Source organism: Bombus huntii, chromosome 8 (assembly GCF_024542735.1).
Source record: "Bombus huntii isolate Logan2020A chromosome 8, iyBomHunt1.1, whole genome shotgun sequence".
Taxonomy (NCBI): domain Eukaryota; kingdom Metazoa; phylum Arthropoda; class Insecta; order Hymenoptera; family Apidae; genus Bombus; species Bombus huntii.
This window is the reverse complement of record NC_066245.1, coordinates 1402431-1414855: the sequence shown is the minus strand read 5'-3', so window position 1 is coordinate 1414855 and position 12425 is coordinate 1402431. Positions and strand designations below refer to the sequence as shown.

General features: G+C 30.0%; 2 protein-coding genes and 1 long non-coding RNA gene across 13 annotated transcripts in view; 1 reads left to right on the top strand and 2 right to left on the bottom strand.

Moving 5' to 3' along the window:
• Positions 1-407: 407 nt before the first annotated feature.
• Positions 408-3237, bottom strand: LOC126868758 (RNA polymerase I-specific transcription initiation factor RRN3). The gene is made up of 8 exons (XM_050624553.1): positions 3065-3237; positions 2663-2866; positions 2344-2563; positions 2161-2269; positions 1874-2026; positions 1304-1792; positions 1053-1231; positions 408-967 (listed from the first exon to the last, which is right to left on the bottom strand). The coding sequence occupies exons 2-8, from the start codon at positions 2864-2866 to the stop codon at positions 618-620; spliced, it is 1704 nt and encodes a 567-aa protein (XP_050480510.1). The 5' UTR covers positions 3065-3237; the 3' UTR covers positions 408-617.
• A 528-nt stretch (positions 3238-3765) lies between these two features.
• On the top strand, positions 3766-9921 carry LOC126868760 (uncharacterized). Its single transcript, XR_007690748.1, has 4 exons — positions 3766-3888; positions 4949-5028; positions 5231-5475; positions 8863-9921. It is a non-coding gene; the product is annotated as an uncharacterized LOC126868760 (long non-coding RNA).
• LOC126868756 (diacylglycerol lipase-beta-like) overlaps positions 3883-12425 on the bottom strand; it is a 136629-nt gene continuing 128086 nt past the window's right edge. For 10 of the 11 annotated variants that reach the window (XM_050624546.1, XM_050624543.1, XM_050624544.1 and 7 more), the window contains 13 exons: positions 11795-11893; positions 9928-10140; positions 8509-8825; positions 7357-7500; positions 7039-7207; positions 6700-6823; positions 6473-6616; positions 6225-6336; positions 5556-5648; positions 5294-5448; positions 5041-5187; positions 4797-4912; positions 3883-4645 (listed from right to left, as the gene is read on the bottom strand). In XM_050624546.1, coding sequence (XP_050480503.1) covers positions 4489-4645; positions 4797-4912; positions 5041-5187; positions 5294-5448; positions 5556-5648; positions 6225-6336; positions 6473-6616; positions 6700-6823; positions 7039-7207; positions 7357-7500; positions 8509-8825; positions 9928-10140; positions 11795-11889 — 1986 coding nt within the window. In that variant the 5' untranslated portion in view covers positions 11890-11893 and the 3' untranslated portion in view covers positions 3883-4488. Of the gene's footprint in view, positions 4646-4796; positions 4913-5040; positions 5188-5293; positions 5449-5555; positions 5649-6224; positions 6337-6472; positions 6617-6699; positions 6824-7038; positions 7208-7356; positions 7501-8508; positions 8826-9927; positions 10141-11794; positions 11905-12425 lie in introns of those variants that run through there. The other variant, XM_050624541.1, reaches the window with a different exon arrangement.

Here is a 12425-nt window from a genome sequence, read left to right as displayed (position 1 = left end):
CGTATACTTAATTTGTGTTCATTATTTAGTGATACAGTCGTTATATTGTTAAAATCTTACTTCATTCACGCATATAAATAGAGTTAATAATGAATATAGGTAATAATTCTCAAACCTTTCTAATGGAAATTTCTTAAAAGTTTATAATAAATTTCACATTATAATACTACAATTTGTTACAAACGATTTATTTTTTAGATTTTAATATCTTTAGAGAAAATGAATTGTAAAATAAATATATTGTTCATGTTTTTAAATTTACAAGGAACTAGGAAGTAAAATTCACAGATAAAATGTATTTAAATGTAATTAGAAATTTAATACAAATTATAGATTATATTTATTCTACTTCTATAATTATGAAATTTTACATATTAATATTTAGAAATTATAAGTATAACAACAAATTTGCGTATATCTCATTTACTTTTTTATTAAATTAAAATTTTACATTTTATACAAGTTTCCAGATTTATTTTAGAAATACTATATTTGTCTGATCTAAAACAGTATAATATTGTTTTTATAAATATTCGATTTATTTAAAAAGATGATTACACAGAAATGAATTCAGAGTATATTAAAACATACTCTGTGTTAAATTTTAAGAACTAAATCTAATATTCAGTCATGTATTCAATATATCCTCTATATTTCATACTTGTTCTATGTGCCCTGCTATTAACGTTATCACGCAATACAGGAATTATCCTCTGTCCACTTCGTTGTAACGTATAAGTATTAAATGGGGAAAAGATTTCAACTGTAGGTGTTGTTCCTTTTTTGCTATCGAAAAGAGGTAGTTGATTCCGTGTGTTATTTTCAATTACGGTATAACAATATGCCAATTGATATATTCGGGTAATTTCTGCAAAACTGTGCGCAATTTCAGGATGACAAGCTTTCAATGGGTTTAGTTTACAAGTTATAATTTTCGCTAAATCCAACTCTTGTAAATATAACATGTCTGAAAGCAAATAAACAAATAATATCGAACGTTAGTAGAATTAAGAAAAGATGTATATATTGTTTCATTAAAATGATGTATTTACATTTTTTTGAATCAGGATAATCATTATGCCTTTTAATAATTATAAGAAACAGTGCTTCACAAACAGAATAAAATACACTGTGTTCTTTATTTCCATCCTCTATATAGTTTGAATGATCCTGCATGTTGATATAATCATGTATCCATTTGGATATTTCAAATTGGACTGCTTTTACTAACCTAATAAAAATAAAATATATAAAATCTTTATGTATACCTTTTGTATTATGTGTTACATTATTAAAAACATACCCAGTTGTAACGAATGTTGCTGCAACAAGTAAACTAGCAATATATACTACAGACGATTGTCGTATAATAGAGGGTACATTAGGATTGGATGCTTTCTGCCATAACCAATCTACAAAAGCCTCCGCAACAGCTGTTTTAAAACTACAAATGTAGAACATAATATACTGCACGTATTGACTCGCATGAGTGGGTAATATTACTGTTTCAAATATTTGCAATATATCAAAATAGAGACTTCTTAAACATTTCACTTGCAAAACTCCGTTAATAAAACAACAGTTGTACATATATTTTAGGATCAGTTCCATACACATATCCAATTTATGAGCTATTGGATGTACTTCATCTGTTTCTGTTATATTATTTTCTTCAACAACATTATTCACATTACCAAGTATACTGTTACATTCACTAGCATCGTCCATTAAGTCTTCATCTTCTTCATTTTCTATCTCTGAACGTGGTATATTTACATCTAATACCATTAACCTATTATGAAACAGAAATCACTTACAATAAAGAACTTACTTTTTATCCTGAAATGATAAAATTAGATTACAGCGATATTACCTGTTAATAATTAGAGATAGAATATCAGATCGTAACTGTGGTGCGTAACTTAATATTTGAATCAATGCATAAACATAAACTTCATGCGTACGAGTTCCATGAACAATATATGGGAACCTTGCTCTAAGAGATTGCAATAGAAGTTTGCTTGACCTTAAACAGATTTTTATAGAAATTATTATATTCTTAAATTTTACTTATGAATTATATACATACATTATTTATAAGAGAGAGGGGGGGAAGAGCATATTTTATAAAATACTAAAAATAATATAGTAAATACTTACATTGGCACAACTTTCAAAATTTTTTGAAGGACATTATGTATATGATTTAATCTTTGAATATCTTCTTCTTTGCATTTTTCATTTTTCCATTCATCATCGTTATCCTCATCTACGCAAAATAAAAATTTTAGTTATAATCCATCGTTAGAGCCACTTATATAACAATAATTTCTTAAAATATACCTGGTTTAAATTGTTCAACTAAACTGTCTATTGTATTTTTAGCATAATGAATTTGCATACAAATTAAATCTTCAATAAATGCTTTGTAAGCAGATGTGACATCTATAGAACGGTTTGTCCATTTTATTTGTAGAAGCGTTTCTACAAATACTTTGTGGATAGGACCAAGTAATGATATACATTGTCTTACATTTGATAAAAATTCTATTAAATCTGTGTCCTAAATTGAAAAGTAATAGATTCAAATTAGAAATATCAAATAATATTTAATCGAATAAAACTAGGATAATATAAACTATTTCAATAATTACTTAAATACCTTTATATTTGAATCTCGTAGAATACATATTAAATCTTCATAATCTTTTGTTCCATTACCAGCTTCAAAATTATAGATAATACTTTTGAGATTTTTTGGAAGTTTGAAATGTACTCTATTAGATTGTCTAATAAGTTGTGATCTAACTCCAGGAGATTTTAGAATCGACGAGACACTACTAACCCTTGAAGATACAACTGACATCTGTTGAAAAATAATATATTTATCGTTTAAGGTAATTTATCTAAAACATAATTCTAATATCACAAAATATACTAATATTAAAACTGTTAAAAAACACTATGTAATGCTTATAATATTTATTAAAACTACCAAGCACACGTATGCAAAAAGGTAAAGAGGTTATGATATATGGTAGCAGAAAATTTGAACGATACTTACTTTTACAATTATATTTATAACTTTCTAATGTGATAATACTTTTAATAATTTCAAATCATACATCTGTTTACATTTCGAACTTGTATTACTGTATAAATATTACTAAGTATTCTCACTCGCTTTTTCTTCCTACATGTGACTGGACAACCGCTTCCACTGAATACGTACCATTGATTAAGTACAAGATAGACCTGATATTCAATACGTTTTCATCTCCCGTGTTTTTGGAGCCACCTGACCATCTTATAATTTTCGTGTTGTATGCGACATTATCGATTAGGTATAGTAGTGGAATGTATATGATAATTCACCATAACAAATCACAGAGGGCATAAGAAACACAGGACAGAAACGTTGGACAGGAAGTTCGATATTCTGTATCTGCCTATGTTATGTACATATGCGTATGCTTATGCGAAATGTACATATATATTTACTTTGTCGTGTACTATCTGGTCGTGTCTACTTTATCCTTAGTCGTAATTAATAATGTTATGTAAGTAGTAACTACATGACTACGCCATTCTTTTTTATCCACGTTAAATTGATTTTAAAAAAGATTATTTTAACTGGAAACATTGAATAATTAATTTTTTTAAGGGATGCAAATAGATACCTATCCGTTTTGTATCAAATTTTTATAAAATTCGTAGGAAAATAAAAAGGAAATATATTATCAAGTAAATATCATTACACACTAAAAAAAAAAAGAAAAAATATCTTTTTTAACGATTAAAAGTTTAAAAATGTGTTACATTTCTATAACAGAACAGAAAAATGTATTCAATAATAAAATATAACGTAATCATTTTGGTTACATTTGGGTAAGTATAATGCAAATAATTAATTACACCAACCAATTTATAAATGCAACACAGTGGGCATGTTAAAATACTATAACCAAGAACAAGTCATATTCTGTATTTTTACCATCATTATTATAGTAGAAAAAATATTATATATATATATATATATATTAAAATCACATGATTGGGATTTTTGAAGTAATGAAAAGTAACAATTAAGAGTAATTACAAAGTGATCACAAATTAATCGCAAGCATTGCGATACTCTATAACATCATTGCACCATATGTATAATCACCATATTAAACGATTATAATTTATCATAATGAAGTGAACATAACTGATCGAAAGCAATTTTCATTTCTTCTACAAACATTTTGTAGACGTTTTTAAAATGTACGTTGTTACATTTGTCATTCGATCTTTCGGTGTTGCGTCTTACACATGTTTTATGTTATGCATTATGTTATATTATATCCTCAGTTTAAGTCAGAAAATATTCAAATTTAAAACTACGCCCCGTGCTATTCGGAAAATTGCACGATTTTTCTAACGATATAATGTAATCACAAACCAATTCATTTTTTATTACTTATGTCAAGGATTAAACTATTGTAGCTAGTCTTTTTGTTGTTCTAACAAGGTGGTCAGAGTTTTGTCCATACATTCTGGTAAATGATCCAATAACATCCGTGGCATCACAACTAATTCCGTAAATTCTTCTGGTTGTGCCCATCGCATCTCGAATTTCTTTTCTTTCTTATTTTGATTCTTGCTGCAAGAGAAAATGTAATATACAGTTAATTATTCGGCGCTTCGAAAATATTCTTCAACTTTGCATAAACTCAATAGATAAGTACTAGTATTATAAATAAATGTGCATGGAGAAAATAAATAATAGGTAAAATATGAAATAAGTAACAAACCTGTTTTTTGATTGTTCGGGTTTACATTTGGTTATGTGAAGTATTCTACCACCTATGTATAATTTTACTTTAGAATATCTCCTTTTTGAAATATCTCGCTCGTAAATCCTACTTTCCTATAATATAAATCATTTTTTTTTTTCTTTTTTTAGAATATAGTATTATAACGCAAATTAGGTTTTATACGTGGATAAACGAGGAAATGAATAATTTAAATTATATGGTCACGTATGTAAGTATATACCTCTACTGTATTTATATCTCGGTCGTTAAGTAAAGGTGTTTCTCCCGATACAGTGGTAATCATATTATAGGCATTCCATATATTTTCAAGGTCTTTCTCAGGAATGCCGAATAAAATGTACCCTAATCCGTTTAATACTACTCTATACTGCAACAATAATATTAAAGAAATAAAATTTAAAATATTTCAGATAGTGTACGCTAAAATAGACATGTCAGAGTCTAAAATATTCGAAATAGGATAAAGATCGCACCTTAGGTAATGGGCAAACACGAAGTGCCATAAGCAAAGACGTTCGAAGATTTTCTATGCTATCAACACTCAGCCTCATTACTAAGTCATCTCCAATGCCTACTGTGAAAACGAATTCCTCCGTTACTCTGGCAAGATCCCTTGAGAGAAGACCCGCTAAACAAAAAGTTTTTCTTAGTAAAGGTTCTTTAATAATAATTATTATTAATTAAAAAAATTAACCATATAAAGAGGAAGAATCAAAGTTTCTGAAGAATCCGTACCTGGCGTGGAAAATCCATAGACTTTCAGTGATGGATATCGTGGACGTAGTAAAAATCCTAACAGAATACCTATACCAGCACCTAGACTGTGACCTGCACATATTGTCTTACATGAAATTGTTAAAAGATTGTCTTAAACATATAGATAAAACTTTATCAGTAAAATTAGATATCTCTAAATTTCGTTTTAAATTATTTGTTAAATACTTAAAAAGTATCTATTATTTTGGCATGATGGCATTTTTAAGAAATTATATCTTTCTAATTGAAATAAATTGTTTCGTAATCGTTCAAAGAATGACCATGTATGTCTCTAAGATGACTAACGAGAAAGATACAAATAAGTAAATTGCGAGTCATTTGTTATCTATACGCGAAAATCCTTCCTTTTTTATTTATTTTGTACGCAATTTAATAATCTCGTAATGTACAATGCATATATCATTCTAACATTTTGTCTACATAATTGGAATATTTGATACCTCGAAAATACGATTGTTTTCAATTTATCGTTTCTCATGTCAACAAACATTTTATCGTGCGACCGAAAAGAGTAAGACAAAAAAAGTATTCGTAACATAAAATTGAAAACATTTAAATATTATAGAGACTAATACGTGTAAACCTATAAGCAACATTTTCTAGCGCACATATAGCATTTCTATTTACCTGTAATAACCAAATCGTAATGAGGATATGTATTGAATGCTCGTTCTAAAACCTTGTTATCATCTAATTTCTTCAAAATCAGCCTAGCACCCGTTATCATGCCACTGTGTGCCTATACACGTAACATTTGACGATTATGAATAATTTAAAAGGAAACATAGCTTAAACTCAGCGTACAATTTTCTTTGTAAATAGTACGATTAAAACTATTCTTATTGTTAGTTTCATATTGGACTTAAGATACTTACATGGCTGTTTGATGGAACACCTTCGCATACAAAAACATTAGAACCTGCGGCAAAATCAGTTATCAAATCACGCATCGAGAGACTACCCCGTACAATAATGACAATGTTATTTTTTTTCTGATCTGCTATTACACAGAACGGTATCTAAAAGTATTTTATAAAAACGATTAAAAAAGCTGTTTCTTTATTGAATATACAAATATATAATACTCTTCCTTAATACCAACCTCGCATAAATAGTTTTTAAATGACGCATACAGGATGTCATCCGTTGATAAATCTGATAAAGTTTTCATTCCGGCTAAATAACAGTAGCAACAATTGTCGCCAATAATTGGAATACGTTTTGTTCTGTAGTTACAATGAATTGATCAACATAGGGTCTCATGATATTAGTTAAAGTAGTACACGTTTTATACTTTTTTTCTTTTCTTAAAGCGCGGTATAATATCGTTTCTATATCGCAATATATTATTTAAAATAATATTTTACTGAATCGTATTTCAAATTTGAGTCTATTCTTCTTCTATTTTATTTAATATTCTCCTAATTGATTTCCTACTTACCGAAAACAGGTGCAACAAGTCAAATTCGGCAGAATATGAAAACACCCGGTGCATATATGCAAGTACATAACAAATAACCATCCGTAAGCAGCTAATGAGAGTTTTATATAGTAAGCCGCGTTCTCTAAAGACATCCAACTTGGTACATTTCTAAAAATTACAGTTGCATCTAGAACAATAACATTAAGATCGTTCATATTATTTGTAGAGTTTCGAAAGAATATAATTAACTCTTTAGTTACATGAATTCCCGCGAATTAAAATTAGAAAAAATGTTAGAAAATTTTGGAGGAGAATTATAATAATTAAAATATATACCGGAAGTATATTTTGGAGCAGGAAGAATATTTAACCGGCGCAATTCACGAGTTTCTCGCTTTTGCCGAATTCTTAGCAGGATACATCCTGCGATAATATCTGAAGGAACTAAATCTGTTCCCTGGTACAGAGAGCTTAGCAAACCTATAAAAAAAGCAATAATTTCTTTATCATGTCAAAATTACCCCTATGACAGACGATAAATATAAGATTGAAAATCTTGTTGCAAATATAGTCTATAAAAAAAAGATGTAAAATGTGTTAGATGTTTGGTGAAGCGTTAAATGGCAAATATAGTCAAAGATAGATAGTTTGGTACGGAGAGGTGTGCGATAATGTTAAAGAATTACGTTGTTTACTGTATTTACAAGTTTGTAATATTGTCAGTAACAGAATCACGACGAAAGGAAATGCTGACAAACTGTGTTAGATTCTACAAAGATTATAGATATTTCTTTCTATCAATAGCTATAATTGTTTAGTAAAACAGAGAATGTTTAATTTCTATACATATACTAAGACGTACATTGTAGGCATTTATTTATGCACATTTACCCTCCGGAAAAAAGTTCTGCCTTTCAAAAGTTCAGCATAAACAGAAAGAGATCAACGCCGCGAATTACAAATATCGTGACACACGAAACGTGTGCGTTGCGCACGGTACATCAAATTATTTTTACTATCCTGCAGTTGTCACGTTTAATTCGTTATATATATATATATAATTCATTACATGCCATAAGGCACAAGCAGATTTTACTTTTTCACACCAGTTCGTAAGGATGTGTACGTAGAAGTTTAACTACTGATATATATATATGTTATGTGTGTAGATAGGAGTTCAAAATCTCTGTTAGGAAACTATTTATATATACAAAGTACGTATTTTATCAATGTGTACAAAAAATTATCGCCAATATTTACACTAATCAACGACCTTCTATCCTCTTCCATTTGGTGTAGCTCTTGTCTTGACTTTTTACTTTTATGTATTACAAGTTGATACAAGTTTAGGCCAAATCTCCGTTCGTTTAGTTTAATCTTTTTTCCGGCGTTGAAAGCTTTCTTTTAAAAAATATATGACGAAGAAATGACGGTTTCGATTTCAATCACGACAGAACCTTTTTTAGGCCAGTCGTACCTATGTCTCACCAGCAACTTGTTGAAAAGTCTCGTTAGCGTTCTCGTCTTTTCTCATCCACCAGAGAAACTTGAATCTCCGTTGCCAGTTCCTTGAGAGTTTGCCATATTCGACAGAACTTTCTAAATGTTTGTTACTTAATAAGCCTAATGGATCAAAGATCAATGCCAAGCCGAAAATGGTTAGACCTATAAGAATCCAGTCGAAGAACACTAACGCCTGGGTTATCATGATCGTGTAATGTTCATAAGTACATTTGACGTTTGATCCAAACAACCATAAACTTCCTAAAATATTCCATGATATCTCAGGCAGGAGGAACAATATTCTGTAAAATCATAATAATATCTTTATTATAACTTTAGAAAAGGGACATCAATATTGGGAAGAACGCGCTCTTGCAGAATTTTTTTACGCGTATACAAGGTGTCTCAAGACGAATGATACAATACCGATCAGAAAATTGTTTTACCAACAAAGATGAATTGAAAACGTAGAATGAAAGTTTTGCATTTGAAAGCTACTTTGTAAGAAAATTCAGTTCGAAATGATAGTGCTCATCGATACTTTGTAAACGACTGAACCGTTATAGGAGATGTATTGTACTTGTTAATGGGTCAAGAGTTACGAAAATTTGTCAAACTCGACTGCCCGCAGAAAAGATTCTTTGTAAAAAAAAAAAAAAAGGAAAAGGTTTGAACACCGAATAAAAGAAAATTACGAATGGAAAAATGTTATTCGTATTCAATTGTATAATTCTGTATAAAACATCCTGCATATTAGAACATCTGCTTTTGAATTTAGCGGCAAGTAAAAGATTCACTAATTATTAAGATTATTTGCGCGATAAAACTTTATACTATTCGTATTAATTTGAAGTTGGATTTAGAATTTCTGGAATAACGTTGAGATCTCTACAACACGTGCAAATTTTATATCTTCGCGCTAAGATATTACAGTCAAGTTTTATCGAATTGCTACAAGCAACGAACCTATCAAAAATAATCTTATCGCAATAATAAATTATATGTGATGATAATCTCGCATTGTAACATTCAGAAATGGTGTATATTACAATACCTATCAATTGTTACTAGTGTACGTTAATAAAGTATGATGCATCAGTACTAAAAAGTGAAAAGAGTTGACGTCAATAGACATGGCAAATGGAATTCATTTTATATAGTAATTCGTTAATTGCCTATACATAATTATGGATAAATGGCGCCGTTTATGATCGATGATAGTAGTTGAAGTTTGTACTTGCAATTAGAAAATTAATAATAGGAATGATAAAAGTATAAAGTAGTTCGTGAAGCGATGCATGTCAGAACGAAGAACATTGTTTTATTTCAGCGGTATTTTATAATGAATGGCGTTGTTCGTCAACGATATGTAAATTGCAGTATAATTTTCAAACGTCTACTTACTTAACTGTCAAGAATGGTTCAACGTATTTACGAGCGTGCGTTTCCATGATAGATCCTTTTGCGCTCAGTCTTATAATGATGAGCATGAAAAGTATAGACACGACAAGAAATGCAACCTCTCCTAAGAGATACACGCGAACTAACTCTCCGCCTAACTGACAACTCCATGTATGCTCATAATATCTGACACAAACGGTTACAATTAGGGATAACCTGTGAACAGAGTTAATTACGTAAGGATTAAGATTTATTCAGATTTGTTTAATAAACAAAGAAACTCTTCTTAATAGTAAAGATAATTATTTAGGGATGTTAATTAAGGATAATTATCGGGAATTGTTGGGAATTTTACTCGGGATCGGATTAGGAACCCGAAGGTTTGTAACGTTCCGGATACCCGCGGTCTCGTATCTTTTATTATAGTCAAATAGTCAAATAGTGAAAATCATTCTGAAGATAAAGGTTTAGGTACAAAATCTGATAGCGAAATTAAGAAAAGGCATCTTACTTATGCGCATGTTAGGTACCCGCACGCTCCTAGCAAACACTATCTTTTATATTTGTAGCATACTTAATGTACATACGATTCATTTTCAAATTTTTCAACGATCTGTGAACGATATGCGACATGTGAAAGTAAAGATTTGAGAGAAGTTCTGTTTCTGTTTCTAAACATCTCACAATGTATGTAGTTAAGCCGTTTTTTTATTATTCGTAAACGTGATCCATTGATTTAACCATTCTGCAAGAAGTTTTAAAAGGAATTTTACTATGTATTAGTGACATGTAAAATACCATAATTTATTTCAACAAATAAGAAATATGATTATATTATCCTTAATTAGTTCTATCTAATATAAAGTCTATAATTTAATATAGAATTTAGAAAATCAAAATACGAATAAAAACGAGAGACGATTAGTTATTTACAAAACATGAAACTATTTCTTGGATAATTCTACCTATGTACAATGTATTACGTACATTTTCGTCATCTTCCTGGAATAATCGAGAAGGTTTAAATAATGTTATATGTGTAGATACACATATTATTTAACCGACTAACCATAGCTCTATAAATACGTACTATGGGTGACTTGCGAGTCTCCAGTTCGTCAAAATTCTATAATGATCGTAAAATTTGCATAAACACAGAATAAGAAGGTAATCGAGTAAAATGTGTAAATATAGAAAGGATCGGTTCCTTATGCTTCGGTGGAATAGAACTGTTAGATCGTCATTTCTGCCAAGGGTACACGTCGAAACTTAAGCTAAATTATCTGATATTAAAATTCTGAATGTCGTTAGTTTGATTATTCCTACTCTCCTCTTTTTTTTTATTTCGCTATTTTTACATATTATTTTTTCCAATACACCTTATTATTTTTTCCGCACAGCTGTGCTATTGTAAGATATTGCGTTACGCAAATTTCATGTGTATAATTCTTAAAAAGTCATATCATTGTGTATAAATTTGAATTTGCACGAAGGAGAGAGGAAAATACATATTTATATGTTTCATTGATTCTTAATCAACGAGATTTTGAAACAACTCGATAAAAGATTTCAAAAGCTGAACTTATACGTTATACATTTTATTTTCGAGGCGTGATATAAGATTATTAAATTTAACGCCATGCCTCGAGAGCAATGTTATGACCCTGTTTACTGTACTTTTAATCATTTAAAACCATTATTTCTGTGCATGTTGGCATCGATTTACAATGTATGATATTTTAAGTAAAATACGTCGATCAATTGAAGCTTTAAAGACTATGTGGAGTCTATACAATCTCTAGCAATGTTCCACGTAGGATGAAATTCTCAAGATTCTAGCGTTGAAACTGAAAGAAGACGAACTACTTACCAAATGGATCGAATGAAAATTTCAAAGATACCCGGATAAACAAGGTCGTCGCTCGCAGCTAGCCATGTTCTGCCGAAGAGTTTTATCGCAGGCATTTTTCTGTGGAACATATCGCGATTTGTAAGATTATTTTCTTTATCGATGCTGATTGAATATTGTATCGCGTAAAACATATTTCGAAAAGGAATAGATGAACGAAGTGATACGCGTTTGTTACTCTTGCGAGTTACTATCCATATAGCTGAACGAATAAACGTGTAATTTAATGTTTGGATCAACGTTTCATAATATACATAGCAGGTTCGAGCAGTATGCAATAGTGACCACGATGTTTTACGAGCATAAATTTTCATAGGATTTGGATAACCGAGTATACCGCGACGCACGTATTTCTTTGATAGTAAATTACGGATCAGAGAAAGCGCTGAGAGAAAGTCTTTGTCTATCCTACATCTGAGAGTATTGACATAACTTAAATGCGATCGTAACTGGACCCTGACCCTGTTGAACATCGAATCTTTGTTCCAAATTTTTTAGAGTTACTACTAGAGTTACCTTTTAGAGTTACGCTTCCGTTTAAAAAAGAGATTCGTCTTTCCTCCGTCGCGTGACGTTTCTTGTTTTCAATTCT